At 32.4% G+C, this 26,409-nt stretch overlaps 1 protein-coding gene across 4 annotated transcripts in view; it reads left to right on the top strand.

Moving 5' to 3' along the window:
• USP3 (ubiquitin specific peptidase 3) overlaps positions 1 to 26,409 on the top strand; it is a 131,572-nt gene that overhangs the window by 29,592 nt on the left and 75,571 nt on the right. For 2 of the 4 annotated variants that reach the window (XM_074294877.1, XM_074294876.1), the window contains exons 2-3: positions 13,588 to 13,648; positions 20,778 to 20,909. In XM_074294877.1, coding sequence (XP_074150978.1) covers positions 13,588 to 13,648; positions 20,778 to 20,909 — 193 coding nt within the window. Of the gene's footprint in view, positions 1 to 13,587; positions 13,649 to 14,769; positions 14,868 to 14,893; positions 15,089 to 20,777; positions 20,910 to 26,409 lie in introns of those variants that run through there. The other 2 variants (XM_074294879.1, XM_074294878.1) reach the window with 2 other exon arrangements.

Here is a 26,409-nt window from a genome sequence, read left to right as displayed (position 1 = left end):
CTTCTAAGAATTCATTATATTCTGCCTTCATCAGAATTCATCTGGAGTATTCTATACTAGATGTCACAATATGAGATATATATTGATAACCTGGAGCTTATCTGGAGGTGATAGCCATGATGACAAAGAGACTTGACATTGTATCACATTTGTTGAAGGAACTAGAAATGTGATAGGTATCTTCAACTAATTGAAGAGCTTTTATGTGTTTAAAGAGATTAAACATAAAATATTAGCCAATATTTGTTGATGGAATACTTTTGACTTTTTTTTCCCCAACCTTTGGACTTAGAAGGGAGAACCAAGGAACAGATGAGTAAAAATTGCAAGGAGGTAAACTTAGGCTTGATAGCAAGAAAAAGTTTACTAATGTGTGGAGCTGTCCAAAAGTAGAATGGATGGTTTGGGGAGGTATTGGTTTCCCCATCTTGAAGATGCATTTTTGATCATTGTGAGTTATTGTAATTTGTATTTCTTTCATCAAGAGTGTTTTAGAGCATTTTTTCATATGACTGTAAATAACTTGGATTTCTTCTGAAAATTGCCTCCTGTTTATATCCTTTGATTATTTGTTAATTGGAGAATAGCTTTAATTTTTACAAATTTGACTCACTTATATCAGGTATGTATTTGAGAAATGAGGCCTCTATTAGAGAAACTTGTTGATAGTACTTTATTGTCTGTAGCAGGGTTTCTTAAACTTTTTCCACTCACAACCCCCTTTCACCTGAGAAATTTTGTATTACCCCAGGAATATAGGTATATAAAATAAGTACCAATCAAATATTTACTAATAAAAAATCAGAATTTTGCAACCCCCACATTCATTTAACAATACTCCAAATGGAGTTGCAACTCACAGTTTAGGAAGCTTGGATCTATGATACTTTTTAGCCTAAATTAGTGTCCCTGATTACCTCTTTTAATTAGGTCTGGGTTTGCTTTTGCTTTGAGTCATGATTGCCATTCCTGATTTTTTTTTTTTAACTTCATTGGAAGCATATTAGATTCTGTTCTAGGCCTTTATCTTAATTCTGTGTGTGCCTTTGTTTCAAATGTGTCTCTTGTAAACAACATATTATTGGCTTCTGGTTTCTAATCCATTCTGCTATCTGCTTTGTGGATGAATTCATCTCATTCACATTCATAGTTATGATTATTAACTATTTCCCTACACCCCCTTTTCTGTCTCCCCCACTCCACCCCCACTTTTTTTTTTATAACTCTTTTCTTTGTCTGAAGTCTATTTTGCTTCTAATTACTGCTTCTCTTAATTTCCCTTCCTTTTTATAACCTCTCCTCTTCTTTCCTATTTTCCTATTGGGTAAGTTATATTTCTATACATAATTAAGAGTATATATTCTTCCTCTTTGAACCAATTCAGATGAAAGTTTTTGGTGCTTTCAGGATTCTGTGATCCTGGGGGAAACATGGTCATTGCTCTCCTGATCTGTATTCTGGTCCCTGGCCTCCTGCAGCTAGAAGTGCTAGCATTTCTTTTTACTTTTTTTTTTTAATTAGTTTTATAATTATAAATTTTTTGACAGTACATATGCATGGGTAATTTTTTACAACATTATCCCTTGCACTCACTTCTGTTCCGAATTTTCCCTTCCTTCCCTCTACTCCCTCCCCTAGATGGCAGGCAGTCCCATACATGGTAAATGTGTTATAGTATATCCTAGATACAGTATATGTGTGCAGAACTGAATTTCTTGTTGTATAGGAAGAATTGGATTCAGAAGGTAAAAATAACCTGGGAAGAAAGACAAAAGTATAAACAGTTTACACTCAATTCCCAGAGTTCCTTCTCTGGGTGTAGCTGATTCTGTCCATCATTGATCAACTGGAACTAAATTAGATCTTCTCTTATGTTAAAGATATCCATTTCCATCAGAATACATCTTCATACAGTATCGTTGTTGAAGTGTATAATGATCTCCTGGTTCTGCTCATTTCACTCAGCTTCAGTTCATGTAAGTCTCTCCAAGTCTTCATCCTGCTGGTCATTTCTTACAGAGCAATAATATTTCATATACCATTTCATATCCACATTCATATATCATAATTTACCCAACCATTCTCCAATTGATGGGCATCCATTCATTTTCCAGTTTGTAGCCACTACAAAAAGAGCTGCCACAAACATTTTGGTACATACAGTTCGCTTTCCCCTCTTTAGTATTTTTTTGGGATATAAGCCCAATAGCAGCAATGTTGGATCAAAGGGTATGCACAGTTTGATAACTATTTGGGCATAATTCCAAATTGCTCTCCAGAATGGTTGGATTTTTTCACAACTCCACCAACAATGTATCAGTGTCCAAGTTTTCCCACATCCCCTCCAACATTCATCATTATTTGTTCCTGTCATCTTAACCAATCTGACAGGTCTGTAGTGGTATCTCAGAGTTGTCTTAATTTGCATTTCTCTGATCAATAATGATTTGGAACACTCATATGAGTGGAAATAGTTTCAATTTCATCATCTGAAATCCTTTTTACTTTGAAACTGCGATCAGCCCCCTGTTCCCTTGTGACCAACCACCAGTACTCTTCTCAACCCTAGAATTGTAACCTAGAATTCTAAATGGACAATAGTATTGTTCATCAACTCTGCTGGACCTAGTGCCAGCAATGTAATCTAATGCCATTTCCTGTAATTTCTTTTTGACTAGTTGTCTAGTCCATTTTAGAGGTCTCTGATCTGAGATATGCCACTGCCAGATGTGTGAGCTCTGGACAAGCCTCCACCTTGGTGTCACAGATTTTTCCTACTGACCTCTTAAGTTTTCTTAGGCTGGAAAAATGTCTCACCACTTGCCATTCACTTTTGTTGACTCTGTCACTCCAAAATTTTCACTAGAGGGGAATATTGGGAGAGTTTAACTGGGTGACTGCTCTTGAACTGTTATCTTGGTCTGCCAGCACCCTGCCTTCTACTCTTTCAAGTGTTAAGAGTAAAATATAAAATTATGGGTCACTGAGAAAAGGAACAGACAAAAATCTGGCCCTTCTGCTTTATATAAAATTTTTTGGGTTTCCTCATCAGCAAAGTCATTCAAAGCTTTAGATTTGATTTAGTCAATTTTAAGGAATGGATATGCCTCTTTTTCTTTAGTTAATGTTTTTACTCACTTCTCTAAAAGTATTGAAAAGAAGGAAAAAAAGATTAAACTACTTTGATTAAATTACTTGTGTTCATGAGATTTTATATTAGATGCTTAAAATGTCCACCTAAATCAGATGTTTTTGGGTTATCTTTTGTTTTTAGCTACTGTACTATCTTTATTCTCTGTATTTGTTAATAATAATTTCACATATCTTCATTTTCCCCTCAATTTGAATTTTTTCCAAACCACTTGGCAAGCATTTATTTTCTCTCTTTCTACTCTCCCTCATCCTCAATTGAACAATGAGAAAAAGGGGAAAAAAAGAAAACCCTTATAAAATAATAAACATAATCAAATAAAAAATTTTCATATTGGATATTAAAAAAATGTGTGTCTTATCCTGCACCACACGGAATAAGTGTTATGCTTCCTCTTTGGTTCTCAGGAACTGTATTGTCACTGTATTGATCAGAATTGTCCATCAGTTAGTAAACATTTTACTTAGTGCTCACTATGGGCCAGGCATTTAGAGTTCCTTGAGAACAGGAATTGTTTTTTGCCTTTCATTATATTTCATTATATTTCTATGTAATTAGCACAGTGTGTGGGCATGTGATTGTTTGTTGCCCTTCATTCTTGAAGAGAACCTAAATGATATCATTATGTTAGAGTCAAGTTATAGTGTGACAAACTGTTGCTGTTCATATCAGAGAGACCGTGTGAGTGCTTGTCCATGTGAGTTCTCTTATAAAATAGCCTTTTTGGCAAGCAGACATTTCACATTCAAACAATCTGGTTAACAAATACTTTTTGATTTGACTTTGTGTCATCTTTAATTCTACTCTTTGTACCCCCAGATTCAATCAACTGTCAAGTTTTTTCAGTTCAACCTCAGAAACTTTTTTATATCTACTTTGTGTAAAAGAGCTTCAATATACAAAGATAAAATAAAAAATTTCTGCAGTCAATTAACATACATTCTACTGGGGAGATGTAACAGGCAAATAGAGAGATGAATATCTATTTCTACACAAACATGCACACAAAATGATTTGTGGAGGAATTATTATTCTACGTCAATTTAAATTAGATAGCCTTTGCTCTCATTTGATGCTCTGTCCAATAGACATGGAAGAGTTTGCTAGTTTGCAGTATAGGAATAATGGTTAGTTATTCATGAAGTTGGTTAGTGATCTGGGCAAGGTTATGAGAACCACACTCAACACCCCTTCCTTAGAGTTCTGAGAGGATAAAGTTGAATTGAGAGTTGGGGTAATAATTGGAACTTTGGCTTTTAATTGAAGATACTTTTCTTTCTCTTCTTAGCTTGTATCTGTGTATATGGAATAACAGCAGTGGGGTAAAGGAATGGTTTGACATGGGATAAAGATGTAAGAGTGAACCAACCTCCTAGTAATTGGAGCTGTCCAACAAGGGATTGAGCTGATTCCCATTAGAAAGCTTCCCACTCTTGGAAGGGTTTGTATGACCACTTGTCTTGAAAATTGTAGAATGGATTTCTATTCAGCAAGGAATTATACAGAGACTGACAAAAGTCCTTTCTAGTGTTAAGAATCTAGAATTATGGAGCCAAAGGAGAAGTGAGGGAATGGAACTTTTCTTCACATGATTTATTTTAATTCAAAGTGCAGTTATTGAATTTTATCTTGAGAGATTATTTTATCCCTCCCTTAGGCAGGGAGTTGGAGTGTATATATCTGTAGATTTTCACTTTTATGGTGTTATTTGTGTTCCTTTTTTTTTTTTTTTTTTTTTTTTTTTAGTAATAGAGAGCACTGGATTTGGAATCAGGATGTAATTTTTGATATCAGGGAGCCAACTCATGGAGTATATTTAAGGATGTGCGTGTGCCTGTTGGATTCTGGTGTTCATGCATATCTTTTAACAAAAGATCAGAGCATATGTGGTCTAGTAGGAGCAATGTTCAGATCAGAGCATATGTGGTCTAGTAGGAGCAATGTTCAGTCTCATTCCTACACATGCTTCATGACATAGTCCCTCACATATGTAAAATAAGTTTAACTTGCTATATAAAATAGATTGTATAATTGGGGTACAGGTGATGGTAAATGCCTAGTCACTGAAGCTTTTCAATTTGAGATAGGAGGACTATTTGTTTGATTGTTGTATACAAGATTCATATTTCGTCTCAGTATTTGGTCAGATAATCATTGAAATTCCTCCTTCCAATTTTGTAATTCCTGCTTTTTCTGCTATTCTCAACTCTTCCTTCTTCTCTCCTATATATACTATAATATACAGATTAGGACTCAGCTTCAAATATGTTTTGGATTAGATTGTCTTTTGTGGTTTAGTCAAGACAACCTGATTGGGATTTTTGTAAAATTATTTCAGTGGAGAAATACATTTTGAATTCCTAACTGGATTTACAAAGAAGCTTTTGAAACAACCCATTTGTAATTTGAAGACTATTATTATTTATCTTTAGAACTCATAGAAATAGAACCATAGCTAGACCTTGAATTTCACTGGTATAGGGAACTTCATTTGAGTCAATTTCCTGTACCAATGCTGGTTGTATTTTCTCTGTGACTTATAGTCTTTCCTAGAATACTTGAAAGGTTGTTACTTGTTTAGAGACACACAGCTAATATGTGTCTGAGGAAGGACTCGACTCCAGGTTTTCCCAGACTCTAATGCTATTTTTCTACTTGCTCTGCCAGTCTGGAAGGTAGCAACATAGGGTATCTCTCTAGTGGACTTAGTTTCAAAGAAATATTTCTGGAATGATATTTTAATGATTTTTTATATTTGCTTCTTTTTTTTTTTAAGTTTCATTTTAACAAGCATTAAATGTCTCTTTGTGTTAGGGCACTGTTAGCTTTTGGGACTGAGAACTGCTATTGTTTCTGCTGCTGCTCTATTACTACTCTCAACTACCACATATTATATTAAAATTTTGCAAAATGCTTTACACAGATCAGTTCAAATGAACCTCCCATTTCCCTCCTAGGTGCTATATAGGCATTATTAAACCATTTTGGTTCTGTTTTTAAAAAAAATACTTTTTAATATCACATCATAGTCATTCCCCATTCCTTATTTGATAGAGTAAGGAAACTGAAATTTAAGCAAGTTAAGTGACAAGTGTGGAATTTGAATCTAAGTCTTTCTGACTCTTAATCCTACCGTTAACTTATTTTCAAGGGGTTTACAGTCTACTAGCAGGGAAAGCTAGTAATATAAAGATCTATGATACAAGGAAGATTGTAATAAGTAGAGAGACATCTAGGCAATATGCTGGAAATGAGAAATTTGAGAAGGGAAGAGTTCTTATTTAACTTCAGGGAGGGAAGGATCATGAAGGACATAGTACTTCTATTGGATGTTGAAGGTAATTTTAAGGAATTTCAATACAAAGTATGGGGGAGAAGAGAGGTCTTTCTGAAGCATGGGAACAGCATAGCTTTGTCTTATTAAAATGTTTTTTTAAATAAGTTTTTATTGATATTTTCTATTTTAACACCATAGTGTCTTGTATTCTATTCTCCTTCCCAGATAGCCATTCCATATGACCAGTAATATTTTTTGAGTCAGCACAACTGATTGATAGATTGAAAAAGTCCAAAAATATGTACTGTGTATCACTTTTGGACTTCCCATATTTATAGAATGGTAGATTAGACATTTTTTTCTTTCATATCTCCATTCAAGTCCACTTGATTTTCATAGTTTTTAAAGAGTTTTGGATTAATTTGTTTTTTATCAGTATTATTTTTCAAGAATATATTCTTAATGTCTGTAATTCAATTTTGGCCTCTGAAATAATTTATTTGATCTATAAAATCTAAATAATCATTTGTTTACATAGGAGATGATTAAAGAGGGTCATTTTATTTAAAAAAAAAAAGCTAATTTTTTTTCATTATTTGAATGAACCTATTCATGTCAATCATTTCCTTCAAGACCTAGTAACAATGCTATCTTTCTTGATTATCTAGGACTATACTTCCTTTATTGTTACCTTTTCTGTCTTTAAGTTTATATTGAAATTAAAATGCTAACAGAATAAAGGAAGTTCTGGGGCGGAGCCAAGATGGTAGAATAAAACTCCTTGAGTTCTCCTAGTTTCCTTCAAAAATCACATGAAACCAAGCCTTTGAACAGAGTCTGATGGAATGAAACCACCCTCTCCTCAAGGTAGATTAGAAGAATTCAAGAAAGCTCAGTCTCACTGGAGTGAAAGGGGTATTCATCCCAGCTTAGACAATAAAAAAAGATCAGCAACTGAGATATTCGATCCTGGCTCAGTAGCATAGCAGACCAGTTTCATTTTAGAAAAAGTCTGTCAGACATAAGTGCTGCCAAAGATGGTTGCCATTTTGAGTGCATGGTTCCTGAGATGAGGATATGTCTCAGAGGGGAGAGATGCATAGAAATTATGAAGGCTGCTTGGCTTGGATGCATCATTCAGAGAGTCACAATTCTGCAGTTCAGCCAGTTCCATTTGGTAAATTGTATCCACATTTCCTTTTTTTTTTTTGGCTTTTTACTTTGATAAAAGTCTTAATTTCTAAAATATATAAGGAACTGAGTCAAATAAGTCATTTTCCAATTGATAAATGGGCTAAAGATAAAAACAGTTTTCATGGCAAGAAACCTAGGTTATCTATGGGTTTTTTTAACCCAGCCATATGAAAAAATGCTTCAAATCAGTAAATTAGAAAAATGCAAATTAAGAAAATTCTGAGATTTTACTTTATACCTACTAAATTGTACAGATGACAAAAAAAAAAGCAGTTAAGTAAAACTTAAAAGTATTGTATCATTGTAGATGCTAGATGTTTTTCTTGTTATTGTTAATCTGGCATAGTTTAAATTGAATCTTACTTTTGGTAATCTGGTGAAGCAAGCCTATTGTTCCATTGTGAGAGTAAGTTTTAATATGTAAAATAAAAAGGAGACTAATTATATTGAAATACGGCAGTATTTTTTTTTCCCTATTCTAGATCATGGACCCCTCCTGAAATAATTGTACCCAAGGTTGAGAATTTCTGGCTTACAATAAGTAGGTATTAAGTGAGTAGTTGTGTGTACTTGTGGAAGCTTAGAAAAAAGAACATGAATGTGGATTGAAACTTTTAAGAAAGGGTTCTGTGACTTTTTTTTTTTTTTTTTTTAAGAGAAGGAAGGAATCACCTAATTTTCACCTGGTCTTACTTTAAATGGAATTGTTCATATTTTGGTTCAGTTAAAGCCTAGGATTTCGTTTCTGTGCTGGAATAGTTTGGTTTAGAAGTAGTTAGGAATGAGAAAGCTATGAATAATGGCCGATGAAGATTTTAGAATTTGAGGGTAAAACCGAACCAAGGATAAAAATAATGGTCAGATTAAAGGAAAGGAGATAATGTGTTTTCTGTACAGGGTGGAGCCAGCCTAGGTTTCTAAAAATGCAAAATATAGTACCAAAGCTTCTACTTAAATTTTAGAACTTATTCCTGACCCTTGACTGCACTCTGTTTCTGGAAGCTTTCATGAGTGTTTTAATCCATTTATAACATTTTTGGTTTTAGTATGACCTTAGGACTGAAAATATAATTGAGAAACTTGTGCCTCTAAAGTTTTTTCCAGTTCTAAAATCCTGTAGTGTCTCAGAGAGAAAGTAAAATCTGCTTCTATATCTAAGATAACTGTATTTCCCTCTAAACTACAGAAAGTTGACATTTATAAAGTGCCTTATCACTTACAAAGAGTTTTATGTCTTTTTTCCCCCCATTGTAAGAGGCTTTGGGTTCTAGTTTTGCACTTACAGGAAAATAGTAGCTTAATAGGAAAAATGGGAATAAACTCACAGGAAAGGACAAAAAATGTAGTAAAGTAATAAAAGGAGCAACATAATTTAGTGAAAAGAACATTTGATTGAATCAGAGGAACTGATTTTGGATCCAGGACCTACTACTTATTAACTATATGAAATTGAGCAAGTCACTTAGCTTCTCTGGGTTTCAGGTTCCTAATCAGTAAAATAAGGGGATTGCACTAGATTGACTCCAAAGTCCCTTCCAATAGGTGGATCTTTTTCTTTAGCTCATAAAGAATTGGCTTCATGTGGAGAGAGAGAAGGAAAACAGGTCTTTCCTTACTAAACATTTACTTAAAAAAGCTTTATTGAGTGCCAAGAGCATTGTTCTGGAAGTGGAGTTGGGCAGGGAATTTAAGGGACTATACCTGTGAAACTGATGTTATAGAATTAATCTGGATCCAGAATTATAAGATCTGAGTTATCTACTTTGTACTTGAGTGATTTTTAGGTAAGTAACTTCACCTGTCTGGTTCTTAATCTCGTTTACTAAATTAGGGGTTTGGGCTAGGCCAGTGGTTCTCAAACTTTTGTTTTCAGTATCCCTTACTGTTAAAAATTATTGAAGATTTGCCCAAAGAGTTTATGCGGATTATCTTTTTCCCCTTTTCACCCCTTTCATCTCCCCCACCTCTCCTAAATAAACTACAATTAAGCATGGACATATTTATATATACATATATACACATCCCACAAACACTTATTAATAATACAAACACATATACACATTGACTTATGTAGACATGCTTCTAAAACATTAATATGGTTGACATGCAATGTAGATTTCTCTCTTGAGTGAATCTTTACATTTGACTGAGATCAATGATTTACTAGCCCTACTTTTTTCCCCAATAAATGCTATTCCTTATCCTTGTTATTATGTTTGTGTACATTTCTTATTTCCTATCTCTGCTAAATTTTTCTACTTTAGTACTTAACCTCCCCCAACCCATGGAGCCTTCCCATATCTTCTCCCCCTCACTCTTTTCCTCCTTTTTTATTCCTTTCTCATTAACCCACACTCCTTGGCTGATGCTGTAAATCTACACATCCTTTCATATCCCACCTTCTCCTTATAGATCACAGTCAGATCACACTCTGCTCTGTCCCAATCTTTCTTTTGAACTACCCAATTACTGATGTCAATCTTAAGCATGTGGTTCACATTTCCATGTAAAAAATTGTTCTTGGTGAGTCCCTTGAAATTAATCTTTGATTTTTGCTCTTAAAATTTCATTGAGTTCAGATTTGATTTAGACAGAGTTCTAAAAATCTGTGAGTTCATTGAATGCCCCCCCTTTTTTTTTCTTTCATTCTATATTATGATTAGTTTTGCTGGATATAATACTTTTTGGCCATAGATCTAGTTCTTTTGATTGTCGACATATAGTGTTATAGGATCTGCAGTTTTTTATTGTAGCTGCTGGTAAATCCTGTACAATTTTAATTGTAGTTTCAACATATTTGAATTTTTTTTGGTTTTGTCATTGTTGTTGTTTTGTTTGTTTCTTGTAAATTTTTTTTTTTGATTTAGGGATTTCAAAATTTAGAAATAATGATCCTATGTATTTTCCACATAGGCTCTCTTTGAGGTGTTAAAAAGTATACATATATTTTTGCTTTCCCCTTGTGTTCTATCCCTTCAGGACAATTGTCTTTGATTATTTCTTTTAATATTGTCTCAGGGTTCTTTTTTTTGGTCACAGTTTTTAGGCAATCCAATTATTCTTATGTTTTTTTCTTGATTTGTTCTTTTGATCTGTTTTTCTTAAAAGATGTTTCACATTCTCTTCTTTTCTTATTCTTCATATTTTGTTTTGTTATTTCTTGATGTCTTATAACTTCACTGGCTTCTCCTTGCTCAAATCTGATTTTCAAATAATTATTTCCTTCTTTTTAAGACTCTGGATCTCATTTTCTAATTGGTTTTTTCTGTTCATAATTTTCTTGTTTTCTTGAATGGTTCTTTATTTTTCTTTAGTTTTCTTCTCAGTCTCTCTCATTTGATTTTTAAAAGTCTTATGCAAATTTTTAAGGGCAGGTACCTATTCAATATTACTCTTTTTAGGGTAAGAAAGGTGTTTTGTTTTTTACTTCAGTAAAAAAGATACTTCAGTATCCTCTGAAAATGAATTTTAGTCTTTATTCTCATAGTAAGTTTTGAAATACCTGGGTTCTTTCTTCTTTGCCTGCTCATTTTTTAAAATGAGAATTTGTTAGTGTAACAACCTCTCATCCTGTTGGGGGAAGGGGGATGATGCCTCTGGCTTTCCTCTCCTCTTTGACCTTGGAACCATAACCCGCTCTTCCTGCAAGTGCCCATAGCCAGAAGCCTCCTTGCTCCACTGTTTCTGTCTTCACTGAGTGCTAGTTCCTTCTTGTCCAGTGTTTCTTATTAATAGAGATTCCCTCAATGTTTCTGACTCAGACTCCTTCAAAGGTGAACGTTCCTGTGGTTGTGGCTGAGTCCACTTTGTACCCAGATAACCTAGAATTATTTACACTTCATACAAGTTAAACTTGGGTCCTGGGTCCTGTGTTCTTTCTTCGGGTTGTCTTAGATTGTCTCAGGAAGATCCCTGTTTTGTTTCAAATTCTTCTTATTTTTCACCAATCTGTTTTCCCTGCGGTGCAATTTTATTTTATTTTTTGGGGGGAAATTTAGAGAACCTGGAATTTTCTGCCCTACTCTACCATCTTCCCAGAATCATCCTCCCACCTTGTTCTTGAAACATCCCTTTAAAAAGATGAATGAAGCATCTGTTAAGCACTTACTATGTTCCTGACACTGCTAGGTGCTTTAAAAATATTATGACATTTGATCCTCACAACAACACAGGAGATGTGTGCTTTGATTATCCTCATTTTACAGCTGATGGAACTGAGACTAACAGATGTAAGTGTTTGCCCAGCTAGTAAATATCTGAGGATATTTTTGAATACAAATTTTCCTGACTCTAGCCTCAATACTCTATCCACTCTAATATCTGCAGTTGCCTCTGTAGGTTAAGATGTTTTTTAAATGTGCTGTTGAACACCATGAAAAAAATCTTTACAGACCTCCAGAACCATTTTCTCAGCCAGCCTTGCACTAAAACCATGATTATGTTAATACGGCTTGTGTTCATAGGAAACTGTGTGCAGTCATATAATCTAGATTTATATGACTTTTTTGGATACATAGTTCAAAAAATAAATACATTATAGCATGTCCTGCTTTCTAGAGCCCCTAAGTTGGGAGTGACAAAACATACTGTGTTTTCTAGAGCTCCCACATCGGGGTGATTAAAATAGACTTTTCTAGTGTAGAAGTGATGAGGTGGGACTCCTGAGGGTAGTGGGAAAATGGCCTCCGTTTATTTCAAGGACTTTCTCTTTTTTATACCCTCATATCCTTATTTAACAAAAATACTGGGCATGCGGCCAATATATTCTGTGCACGTGGGACCACATAAACAACTTATTATATGTAGTTTGCCACTTGGTATCACTCTTCTACCTGGTATCACTCTTCCATATGCTATCACTCTGCTTCAATTTCAACACAGATTGTCATCGTCCCCTGACTTCTCAGGAAGGCCGAGAGACCTCAGGGAGAGATGGGGAGCTGAACCAGACACTGTCAGCAGGTTCCCTCTGGGCTGAAGGGAACCTCACCCAGATTTTTCCCCACTGTCTGTGGCCCTCTACAGTATTGTCCCTTAATTGCCTAACTAATTGATAGCTCTTGTCATTGTGCAATACTGCTTTTAAATAACCTTTGAAAATTGTATTTGGTAGTCCCATGGAAGAAATTAAAACTTTTTCTTATCCTACATCTCTAACTTCATTTCTGCCTTCTACTGCCACCTCCTCTTCCTAGAAGGGAAATTATTCTAATGGGAGAGGGGGACAGAAATAGAAAAATATCAGATTAGAATGATAGGATCTAAAACTGGGACATTAGTATTTTCCCTCTTCTCCCCTCTCCTAATTTACATATAAGAAATTGAGCTCTTGTGGTGTCAGCTGTCTTGACCAAGTCACTGAAGTTAGGTTCAAATTTAGATTCTCTGATTCATGGTTGTGTCCTTAGGGCTCTGCTGCAAGGAACAGTGATGAGCTAATAAGTGATACAAATATATAAACTTGCAATCATGTTAACAAAACCTTTTTGATTCAGTAGCTAAAATGGACTTACCTTTAAACTTACCTTAAGTGACCATTTTATGTAACTATAAAATTAAATGGATGCTTGAAATTTCATTTTACCTAAGCAGCTTCTGTATTTATATTTAATCATAGAATTTGTTATTTTGTCAATTAGTTGTGTCTCAGTCTTCATGACACTATTTGGGGTTTTCTTGGTAAAAATACTGGAGAGGTTTGCTATTTCCTTCTTTAGCTCATCTTACAGATGAAAAACTGTGGCAAACAGGGTGAAGTGACTTGTCCAAGGTCACCCAGCTAGGAAATATCTGAGGCTACATTTGAACCTCCTGACTACAATGCTGTCTATGATACCACCTAGCTGCTTACAATCATAGTAAATATATTTTTATAAATAAGGTAGGAATTTGAAAAAAAAAATACATGTTTCAGTTGGTATATTTGTATGTTTTTCTTTTTTCTTTTTCTTTTGTCTTTTAATAGTGTGCCGGTCCAACAAAAGCCCCTGGGTCTGTTTGACTTGTTCAAGTGTTCATTGTGGAAGGTAGGTCCTAAACTCATAGTACTACACCATGTTTTTTCCTTTTTGTCAAAGTATTATCTGTATTGTACTGTTTTGTGCAGCTTAATCTCAACATATAACAACCTTCAAATTTTTCCCCAGAATGAAATTCCTCAGTAATATAAGTGAGAAAATCTAGATGAAGGAATATAGTTTTATTCTAAGATATTCTCTGAATATAAGGCTAATTAGTACTATTTCATTTTTAAAAAACTAGAAAAAAGAAAAATTTAAATGTTCATAATTTATGTTACGTCATCTGAAGAAACAATGTAGTAGTAATCATAGTAGACATTTAGATAGTATTTTTAGGTTTTTTATATTCTCAATGTATATTTTTGCTTTAAATCCTTATATTTGATTAAAAAAAGAAAGACATAAGTATCTTACTGTATAAAAGCAGGAAAAAAAGATTAAGAAATTTAGATGTTTAAAATTGCTTTATATTAATCATTTCAGAAAGAAATCTGGTAATAATCATGGTAGACATTTCTATAGATGGCTATTAAATTTACAAAACTTTTTACATATAACTTATTAGAGCATAATATCTTACTATGAAGTACATAATGAATCCTTGTTAGAGATGAACAAAATACTGCTATATAGATAATTATTTCCAGTTGGATCAGTTTAAAATATTTCAAGCCCTAATCACAACCATTCTCCCTGGAATTCTCAAAAATATTTTTAGTTTCAAATTCTAGCTGTAAACATGGCAACTATTTAAATAGTATTTTCCCTATCAGACTTTATTAAATGCTGTTTTTTCTTTAGCATTGTAGTAATATGGTATTGCTATTTTTTGCATGTAGAGATAAAGCTTTAAAAATCAAATTTAAATTTATTTGAGAAGCTAATTGCTTCAGGAGATAAGAAATCATATTTTTGCACTGTTAGTAGTAGGCTCACTGTTGCCATAAAATGTGTATAATATACAAGCAGTAGTTTTGTTGAGTTTAGTTTTACCTTTAAAAATGTTAATCTAGAAATAAACATTTTAAAAATGTACATTTGGAGTACATTTGAAAATATTAATCCATCTCCTTAACTGGCTATTATGGTTTTGAAATCTTTAGGATTTGGGAAATTTGCAAATACTTTGCACAGATAATATTTAATACAAAAAAAGAAGAAAAGTAGAAGCATTTAAATTCTGCACTTGAAGAGACAGATTCCTCTCTTTCCTAGATTTTGAGAGGTGAGAATTATAATACTAAATTTATATAGTTCTGTTCATTAGTTGTCTCACAGTGCTCAACAACCTAAAATCTTGAATCATGGAATTCATATTCCAGTGAAAAGCCAGACAAGCCCCATTTGGATCCCAAATCGGAGAGATTAAAGTTCTTAAAGCAAGTGGCAATACATTCCATAAATAAGATATGGAAGAACAAATTTGAAAACTTCTGATTTCTGCAGGTGGGCTCCTTCAGTTCATACACAGTTTAACAATAAAAAAAACTCAACATTATTGCAAAGATGCTTGATTAATTAAATTAATAAGGTTATTCCCTATTTGTAAAATGATTATTCACAATCATCATTTTACACAATTGATTGGTTCACTGACTTTCATCAGATTAAACCCCAACACTGTCCTGTTAAGTTGTTAAAGTATAAAGCATTTTCATTAAATTACTACATTATAAAGAACAATAGACTTACAGTATTTTTCAACTGGGAATAATTGTTTAGCAGAGTTTAGATAATGTAGCTATGTGATCGTATACAGAAGAGACAACATTTATTGATTTAATAGAATAAGTTTTGAGGTGTTTTGTTATTGAGCTTATTATGTGGAAAGGAATCTGGCTTCATGCTGTGGTTCAAAGTAAATATTTATTAATAATTGAAACAATGGGTTAGAGTAGCAAATGTAATAAATAGACGGAATATTGGATTTGGATTCCCAAGATCAGGCTTAGTTGCCAGTTCTGTAATTTGTGTATGTATGATATTAAGCACACCTTTTTTATCTTAATTTATTCATATATAAATGAAAAAATTGGAGTAGATGATTTTCTGATGGAAGTTAGAAAATATGTCTTTTAAGCATATAATCATTTTAAATTCGCCTGATTTTCTAAATATATTAGTTGCTAAAGCAAAAATGGTGTTTCTGTCAAGCTAATATTATTTTGATTAACTGACATATCTTTCGTTATATTCAGAATAATTGGGGAATGGGATGTGTTATTTAATTAAACTATACAATTATATTCAAATGAATGAACAGTTTCAAATATAAGAATATAAATAAAAAAGTTTATAAACCACACTGAACACATTTTCCTCTTGATTCAAAAGGTAACTTCATTGTCTTGCATTACCCTAAGATCCAGTATTGTGAATACAAGTTTTCATTATATTACTATACTACGAAGTATAATAAACACAAGCAATTGGCCCATATCTGTTACCAGCTCTATAATGCTTTAGAAGTTGCTTTCTGGAAATTTCTCTGGTTTATTTATGGCAATATTTATGTAATATGGTCCCAGTAACAGACCCAAGTCAATTTTCTGAGGACCAGCCTAGTTTGTCTCAAAGAGGTACATCACTAATAGGTTAGTCACCTGATTAATGAAACTTGTTGGCCATAGCAACCCATGAAATTGAGGAGGAAAAATTTGATATTTAGTCTGTGTGGCCCTTTTCTGCTTATTTCTTGGTGACAGAATATGGAGATAAGGCACAGGGTACTAGTTTTTAATTGACCAACAAATTTCATTTTGACTTTTGGTACTCCAAGTCTAAGTTCCTTGTTCAATAATTAAGATATGTATATACTGCAGGAGAAATTGAATCACATATGAGGCAGCTAGGTGATTCAGTGTATAGAGTATTGGACTTATACTTGGAAAAACTTGAGTTCAGATTCAACTTCAGGCACTAGCTATGTCACTCTGGTCAAGCCACTTTGCCTCAGGATAATAATTGTACTACTTTATAGGATTGTCATGAGGATAGATGAGACAATATTTGTTATTTACACTTTTAAAATCTTAAATTGATATCTAAATGGTAGATATTATTAGCTATTGTGGTCCTTAATTCTTGTTATAAGTGAAACCAAAAGAAAGAATAGTTCATAGGTACTTCTTGTAGTTCACAGGAACTCTTTGAAAAATCAAATAAATGAATCAATTTGAGTGGGTTTTGTCAAATTCCCAAAGCTACAAGAAATATTATTTCTTGGAATACTTAAGAGTTACATATTTCCTTAATAATGATTAGTATTTGCAAAAAGACAAACAAACATGAAATTAGTTATAATTTACACCCTACCACTAATTGTTAAGGATGAAGTTGAAAATAATTATACAAAGAACTTAATTAGACCCTCCACATCAAATCTCCTTTCACTCTGATACTTGGCAACTTCCATACAAAGTTGGGGAAAGTTAAGTATTGGGAGAAACATAAAGGAAAGTATGGTTCAGGGGAAAGAAATGGGAGAGGCAAAGACTTGGAGGTTATGCAGCGGTCATATGCATCTATACCATAAACCATTCTACAGAAAAAATATTATTAATTCCAAAGAATTTATGATGAAAATTCATAATGATAAAAACCTCCCGAGAGAAAATTGATGAAATCTGAATGCAGATTGAAGCATTATTTTTCCCCCCTTTTTATTTTTCTTGCTTTTTAGGGAGGAAAGGGAAAACCATGACTATTATGGAAATATTTTTACATGATTTCACATGTATAACTGATATCATATTACTTTTTTTTAATGGGTGAGAGAAGGAAAAGAGAGAATTTAGAACTCAAAAGTTGTTTAGAATAGATATTTAAAATTAATTAATTGAAAAAGAATTGGTAGGCATTGAACATTTGTAAGCATCAGACATCACTACAAAAACTGGAATCAACTACATTTTAACAGAAAAGAAAGGACTTTTTATAGATATAGGAAACAGCCCTGACACAGTTGTCTGTACTAAGAACTAAGATTAGATTTTATAATAAATAAGGTAATAGAATAACAAGAAAAAATATAGCATATAGTTTAAAAATATTTAACCTGGAATTATTTAACCAAACTTTTGAAAATAAAATAGAGGAAGTGGACAACAGAAATGATATTGATTTCAGCCAAAATAATTTCATCCAGAAATTAAACCAATGTGTTTAATTTCTACAACAGAGAACAAAAGAACCTATCAGGTACCTTATTCAGTGAACATTTTGAGTTTCCAGATGCAGAGATAATTGTGAAGGCAACTTCAGGTTAGAATAAACCCTCATTTACAAGTTATTATAAAGAAAGGTGAAAAACAGTTATGAGAAATTTCATCTCAAATCAGAGAAGCAATAGTGGGTAAAACTTATATAAAGAAAAATTTGCAGAATATCTAAGTAATGTCATTTTAAGAACATGCAAGGATAAAATTGGGGAAAAAACTTTTAAAAATATTTTTTTTAAATGGGAACCCAAGTTCTCAAAAATTACAGCAAACTTTTTTCATCAAAGAGAGTGAAACTGCTATGTTTTGACCCCAATATCACAGTAACTAAAGTGCTTACAGAGGAATCATAAATGGCACTAAAGAAAACAATGGTGATAAATGTAGCTGGATTAGATCAGTTTATATAGAGGACATCAGTGCTGGAGATAATATAATTCTGAAGGCACCGTAAAAAACAATTGACAAGGTAAGGGAAGATACCACAAGCATGAAGAAAATTTCAGACTTTATTGATTCTAAGAAAAGGTGATTTAGAAGACATCAACTACTGACCTGTATACCCACTTATCCTGTGAATTGAAGGCATTCTTGATGAGAATATTAGTAGTAAACAATCAGACATTTTCAAATGATATTGAAGAATAGATTACATATTTACTATTTCACAGTTGATTGAATTGTAGAGAATATAAGATCTCATTTTTCTTGTTATATTACAAAAATAATTTGATTTAGGATTTTTAAAATGTCTCCTTACAGCTTTTTTTTTTTTTTTTTTTTTTTTTTTTTTTTAGATCAAACCACTTTTATAAGTTGTCTTCTTCCCATATATCTAGATAATTTAAGATTCCATGGAGGATTTAACAGTGGAAATGTATTCAATGATTCCTATAGATAATAAATATCAGATGAGTCATAAAACAAGATGTATGCTTGCCAAAAAACATTTCCTTTCATGACATATGTGATTTAGTTTAGAATTTAGCTCAAGGAAGGATTCCCTGTAATTGGTGAGACTTTCTGGGTACTCTTGTTCTTGACTTCATCAAATCCCAAGCTTTTTGGAAGAGATCAGCTTTCATAAAAAGGATTGTGACTTCGGATGACAGGTAGACGGCCAAAATACTTGTTCTCATAATGTCAGTGAGCAAGGAAGCTTTTTAATACATGAGATGAGGACTTTACTTTAGTGAACTTTTGGGAGGCCATGAATGAAAGTCATAAAGCATGGGCAGGCATGGATGTGCAGAGTTTTGGAGGGTACTCCGAAGTTGATGACATCACAGTTGAATGTGAATGTTGAGTAATTATGTAATAATAATTAGTCTCTTTTAAAAAATCCAAAACAAAAAAATTGACTAGTCATTGAACCATTGTTTACATTTAGGGTAAATAAACTATGAATGAAAAGGCAAATAGTTTGATGCATTTTTAAGGTTTTGTGAACAGAAGAAATTGTCTTTAAAAGGTTTTTTAAAACCTCATTTTTAAACAGTAGTTTGTACTCTTGAAGAGAGGAGCTGCTTCTTCCCTTTTTCCTCTGGAAGGCTTGAAAATCTTGGTGGTTGAAAATTGGGGAAGAAACTGTTCCTTTTGTCTTTTTGTGGCCTGGCTGTTATCAAAATCCCCAGAGTAAAAGCTTGCTTTTGTTTGGGGTTTTATATACACACTTGCACACACACTCACGCGCAACCTTATCCTCAAATGTATGTCTCTGAACTTGATTTGGTAAATTTCAATAAGCATTTGTTTCAACTGTTCACTTTTCAAATAAACCAATTTTTTGTACAATCTGGCTTATCTTTTGGCACAAGAAATTCATTTTTAAAAGTGTCACAATTCCACTGATGTTAATTATTAAACTTTGTTGTTGTTTCAATTTGTGCCTTTTTTGAGACCAAGCCATGAGTGAATTTATTCACTTATTGACTGTTTACATATTATTACTTACGGTGTCATTTTTAATGTAATTGCTATAATAGTTATACAAACCAAAAATCATTAAACCCTGTGTTGAGGAATATTTTATGGATATAATTAATGCCTGATTATTTTAATATCCAAAATAGTTACTTTTACATAGTGCTTCGATGTTTACAAGTGTTTTCTATGCTTGATAACATTTTATCATCAAAACAATTTTGTAAGATAGTGACTCCATATATTTTCCCATTTTGGAGATGAGGAAAATTAAAGATCAGAGAAGTTGTGGCTTGTCTGTCTGTTTTTTGGCACAGATATTGTGTCATAGGCAGGATGAGAATCCATACCTCCTGATTTCAAATCTAGCCACTCTTTCCATTATTCTGTGTCTGTTTACTCATGTGAGACATTAAAATAATTGAAGCTTTTCCTAAAATAATTCATAATGCTTTTAAGAAATACATTAGAATGTAATTCTGAGGATTCACAACCTTCAATTTAAAAAATTGAAACTACATTGAAAATATTCATCAAGAAGAGTAGAAATACTGCCTTACTTCCCCCTCTGGCTCTTATTTTTCCTCTATTTCTCACACTTAATTGCTTTATTTTAAAGGTTTTTTCCTGGTAACAATGTGGATTTAAAAATTGAAATTTAGAATAATAATAATAAACAGATTAATGTCATTATGCTAGTATTGTCAAAAGATGAATAATTGATATCTCTGGCATTTAGTTAAATTTTCTTAAAAGTAATGCTTTATTAAATAAACTGTCCTTAATGTTGTAGGTGGGGTTTATTTTTGTAATAGATTAATACAGAATGTTAGTATATATTTGTAGTATGTACTTAAACAACTGCATTTATTTTGCTTAATACTGTTTTGATTAGTATGGTCTAATTTTGTTATTAGAGATAAATACTTAACCTTTCTGAGGGAATATTTTGATTAAAATGTATTCTCGTTATTATGGTTTTTTTTTTTAAGGTATGTGAATGGTCACGCAAAAAAACATTATGAAGATGCACAGATTCCTTTAACCAACCATAAGAAAACAGAAAAGCAAGAAAAAGTTCAACACACCGTTTGCATGGATTGCAGTAGTTACAGTACATACTGGTAAGTTAGTGTTTTCTGGCATAACATGAATATTGTCTGGGTACATCTATGTGTCTTTCTATACATTTAAATCTCAAAGGTTCTTAACTAGTAAATATGGATCCACAATTACTAGACCAAACTAACTGCTGCCTTAAAATCATGCTATCTTTAGAATTTTTGCAAATGAATACATGGCTAGTAAAGATTTTACTTCATTTTCTTTCCCACTCCCTAAACCTCCTTCTACCAAAGCACACATACACAAACTTGACTGTTGATCTATATTTAATTTCATAATTACTTGTCTTAAAGCTTTGGGAACATAAAAAGTTACTTATCCTCCTAAAGTTTTGGCACTGTTTCATAGATATATTTGTTTATACATCAGTCAAACAAGCAAGCATTTATTAAATGCCTGTTATGTACTTGAAGACACTAAAACAATATACTTTTGTTTTTGCTCTCAGGGAACTTATATTAAACACTTTTATGTTCACATGATGTATAGTTGTTTCTTCTGAGCAGGTGGTTTTGAATGCCAGTTATGTTTAACAGTTTATATCTGTTTATTATAATTTCAAATCATTAAATTTTTGTATCACTTCACTTTAGTATGTGACAATAACATGTCAAGTCTTTGGACTCCCAAATTCAATTTGTCATTCCTTCATAAAGTGAGATGTATTTGGGGATATGAATAAATTTATTTCTTTGGAATCATAGAATCCTTAAATTGAGCAAGTTTTCAAAGGCTAGCCCTTTTTAAAAATTTCAAAACTATTTTAGAGTTTGTAACATCTGTTGTAAAGGGATCATCTTTTAAGTTCAGAAAAATAAAATTATTGTTTGGAGTTTCAAATAGTTATTTTATGAAACCATTTTAAAAGGTGAAAGAAACAAAAAAATTTAAAAAAACTTTAGTAAATTTTTGTTTACCTATTCCTGACCTACATTTTCAGTAATACAACAAACAAACTTATAGACTTGCAATCATTTAATTAAAAAAAGTAGTTTATAGTTATTTTTGGTTTGTTTGGATTTCTTTTAAGCAACTTTAGCAACACAAAAGTAGTCAGATTATATAAATTGCTTTTCCTTTCACTAATCTAATCTAACTTTCCTTTCATTAATCTAGTTCTTAGCATCTTTAATAAGGGATATAGTTTCCTTCCCCACTAGAGGTGCATTCCTAATTTTTCTTAGTTGCCTGATTTGCAACCAGCTCATTCTTCTTTGAATTTTTGAAATTTTAAACTTTTCTTTCTTTATTACATATGGAATAACCTAGAGTAACAATTGATTTGTTAGCTTTGTGTGTTCTGCAAGCTAAGGTACAAACAGGACATTTTGTCTTCTTTTGGCATTAAAAATATCCTCTTAAGTTCTTTTGGACATTTTATACTCCAGCAAATACCATTTGCTTCTTGTGCTTTCAGCCTTACATTTCCAGGCCTGTTATGAAGCCATTACATTTTAAGAACAAGTACGCATAATTATTCTCTTTGGAGGTATGCTTCATAGATCTATCTAACTTGCTGACTAAAGCTGATTAGACTAAATTTGATAACATATTTTAAAATATTTTTATTACATTACTTACGATTTCAAGCAAAGAACAATTATTATTCCTATCATTTTTTATAAATAGAAGGATCATTTAGGAATATTTCTTTAGCTTCTCAGTGTGACTTGGAACATGGAATTTCTCTATTTTGAAAGTCCTCTTCTGATAGAATAGATGAGGAATGAAGTCAGACATATCTTCCATTTCTTGGATTTTTCAAATTGATGGAGTCTTTACTCCTTATATTTTTAACAAAAAAAAAAATGTTCACTGCATTAAAATTTGAAACAGAACGGGTTGTTCCCTTTCATCTGTTTGGAATAGCTAGAACTTCTATAGACTGTAAAAATGTAGAAATCAGGAGAATCACAAAAGACCAAAGTCCTGTCTCTAAAATATTTCCTGAAACAGAATGGGGTCAGGAAAGTTCCTAGGGCTTCACTCTCTCTCTCTCTTTTTTGTTAAACATGGTAAAAATATATGTTAAATTCAGTAGATGCATACATATTTATACAATTTTTGTGCTGCACAAGAAAAATCAAATCAAACCAAAAAAAAAAAAAAAAAAAAAGGCAAGAGAGAGAAGCAAATTAAAATTCAATCAGACAAGAACAAAAAGAGTGAAAATGCTATGTTGTGAATCACATTCAGTTCCCACAGTCCTCTCTCTGGGTGTAGATGGTTCTCTTCATCACTGACCAATTGGAACTGGTTTGAATCATCTCATTGTTGAAGAGAGCCACATCCATCAGAATTGATCATCGTATAATCATCTTGTTGCCATGTATAATGATCTTTTGATTCTGCTCATTTCACTTAACATCAATCCAGGCAAGTCTCTCCAGGCCTTTCTGAAATCATCCCGCTGGTTGTTTCCTACAGAACAACAATATTCTACAATATTCATATGCCATAATTTATTCAGCCATTCTCCAATTGATGGGCATCCATTCAGTTTTCTGTTTCTGACCACTACAAAGAGGGCTGCCACAAACATTTTTGCATATACAGGTCCCTTTTCCTCCTTTAAGATCTCTTTGGGATAGAAACCCAGTGGTTCGCTCTTTTAAATGAGAATTTGGGATTAATTGAACATATCTTGGGGTGATTTAGAAAACCTCATCCCCATTCTGTATGCTTTCTTTGGTTAGTGTTCCAATATACTTACACCATACAAATGCTAAAAAGATGTAGGAAAGCTAAAAAATAACAACAACCAAAAAAAAGATACTAAGGATACTAAATAGAGAAAGCATACAATATAATCTATCTAACATATGTATCAAATATATGGCATATTTAAATGCTTGTAGTTTGTCTTACATATCTTTTATATATGTTTTATTTTATATGTAGTTTGTCTACTTATAAAAAAGATAAAGAAAACCACCTCAGTTAATTAAAAAAGTCAGCCAGTAAACATGGCATAGGGTTAATTTATTTAAAAAACCATTTTTTAATTTTAAGTTTTTCATTTTATTTTTAAAGTTTTTATGAGAATCAGAGACTCAGTCTAATTTACCTTATACCTAAGAGCCAGACTTGTCTTTGGTGTCAGAGGTAGAATGAGGAACAATGACTCTTGTAAAGAGAAATTCTTTAATGATTCCTGACAGTCAGAACTAGAGTAATATGCCTTGAGAGATAGTAGATCTTCTAGCAAATCTGGACGGATAACTACTTACTGCAGGTGTTATAGAGGCTCTTACTGTTCAATTTTAGATTGGACTAGATAGTATTCAAGATTCTTTTCAACTTGGAAATTCTGTGATTCTGTCTTTCCCTTCCCACTCACTTTTAGTGGTTCCAATTTGCCATTTAAAATTATTTACAATATGACTTTTTTTTCCAAGCTTATTTTACTCTTCATTATATGTTATATGTTCTAAACAGACTGGCTTACTTGATGTTCCTTTACATGACACACTATCTCTCACTTCTATGCCTGTTTATAGACAGGTCTGATGCCTGGAATTTCCCCTTATTACCTCCTATTAGAATCTTTTACTCCTTTTAAGGCATAGTTTAAGTGCCGTAAGTCTTTTCCTAATTCTCCCAGTTAATATTCTTTCTATCTCCCAAAATTACTTTGTATTTATTTTATACATATCACCTATATGTGAACATATTGTTTTCTCCTAGTAGAAGGCAAGTTCTTTGAGTACAGGAATAGTTTGATTTTTTTTTCCCTTCATGTCCTTAGCCATTAGCATAGAGTCCAGCATATAGTTGGTGCTCAGTAAATGCTTATTTAATTGAAATGATTTACTTATTCATACAGCATCTAATTAGAAGCCAGCCACTTGCCCAGCTCCCAACTTAATAGTTTTGTATCAAAGCTGGAGTTAAATCAAATTTATGTAAGAGCTGTTATTTCAAAATATTTTTAAATTTTAACTTAATTTAAAGATAGAAGAATATAGAGGAGAATATTCTAACAATATCTTCTAGTGAAATCTAATTGAAGCTTATTTGAATGGTTTTTAAATTGAAATGTGACTTAAATGAAACAAAATAAATTAAAGATTTCAAATGGTAGTCAGTCTTACAGAATTCAGTATTGGTGTTTTTAAGGTTGAGAATGCCCATAATTGATCACTGGCCTACAAATGATAGGTCTAAGGAATGAGTAAAATAATGAAAAAAAAACAAATAGACTCCAGAAGAAGGAGGTGTATATAATGTAGACTAGTAAACATAGTAATGATTCTTGTATGTGGTTGGGTAATTTCAGTGTAATAAACTTATTTAAAACTGGACTAGAAAGAAAGGATAGAAATATAGGTTTTTCAGAATATGGCTGTATGGTTTAGAGTATATTTGGCTATTTATTTGTCAATATGTTTTATGAAATGTATGTTAGTTACAAAAAAGCCTAGGCTCATAAGAGGAATAGATAGGAAAAGCAGAAGATATGTGTAACTGAAAGTTATGATTAATGTAGATGAAAGAATAAAGATATAAACTAAAAGTTTAATTAAACAAGCATTTATTAAGTTTACTATGTGCCAGGCATTATGGAAAGCCCACTATTTTTTATTAATGACAGTTGTTAATGACATTAATAATGAATAGCTCACTATTTATTAGCCCCACTATAAGGTCACATATGGTATCATAATTTTGTTGTAGATGGCAGAGGGTGATTAAGGAAGAAATTTCAATATTGAACTGAAAAGGAAAAAGAATGAAATGATTACTGTGAGGTGATTTGAGGATAGAATACATTGGTAGGGATGGGGAACAGATTTGAACAACCACTTATTAACTATTTACTATATGTTTTATCGTTGTAGGTGCTAGAGGAAACACAAAAATAAGTAAGACATTGTCTCTGTCTTCATGCAGTTGACAGTATAGCAGGAAAGATAAAAGACAGACAGAAATGTGTAATATTTTACCAGTAGCTATACAGTAATTATACTATAGACTAAAACATAGTAGCTTAAGGGAGGTATAAGGACTCATGTTCAAAACAAAGAGATTTTTTTTATTTTTCCCATAGGAGATTTGTTCCATTTGGTCTAGCTTTGGGACTAAAAGGAGTTTTCATTTAAAAATTCAAAATAGTAAGTGTTTTTATAAAGCAGTAGGTCTTATATTCACAAAAGAGAGGCTTAAGTTAGTTTACCCCCACCCCAAATCCCATAATTACTTTATGCAAATTTGTATTAATTTATCCGTATGCATAGTACTTTCCTCCAGCAAAATACAAGTTCCCAAAGGGAAGAAAGTGTTTTGTTCTTATCCCTGTTCAAATACAGATGCTTAATTAATGCTGGTTGAATTGATTTGACATCCCTAGGACAGGAGCAATAAGAGGATACAACTACAATGGTGAATCAACACTTCCAGTTTGGGGAGAGAAGAAATACATAAATAGGGAACATCCCTAGACTTAATTTCTATGATAATTTAGTAAAAAGGCCTTATAAGACTTGCTTAGCTCTCCTT

Source organism: Sminthopsis crassicaudata, chromosome 2, assembly GCF_048593235.1.
Source record: "Sminthopsis crassicaudata isolate SCR6 chromosome 2, ASM4859323v1, whole genome shotgun sequence".
Taxonomy (NCBI): Eukaryota; Metazoa; Chordata; class Mammalia; order Dasyuromorphia; family Dasyuridae; genus Sminthopsis; species Sminthopsis crassicaudata.
The sequence above is the reverse complement of the archived record's forward strand: the minus strand, read 5'-3'. Positions and strand labels throughout refer to the sequence as shown.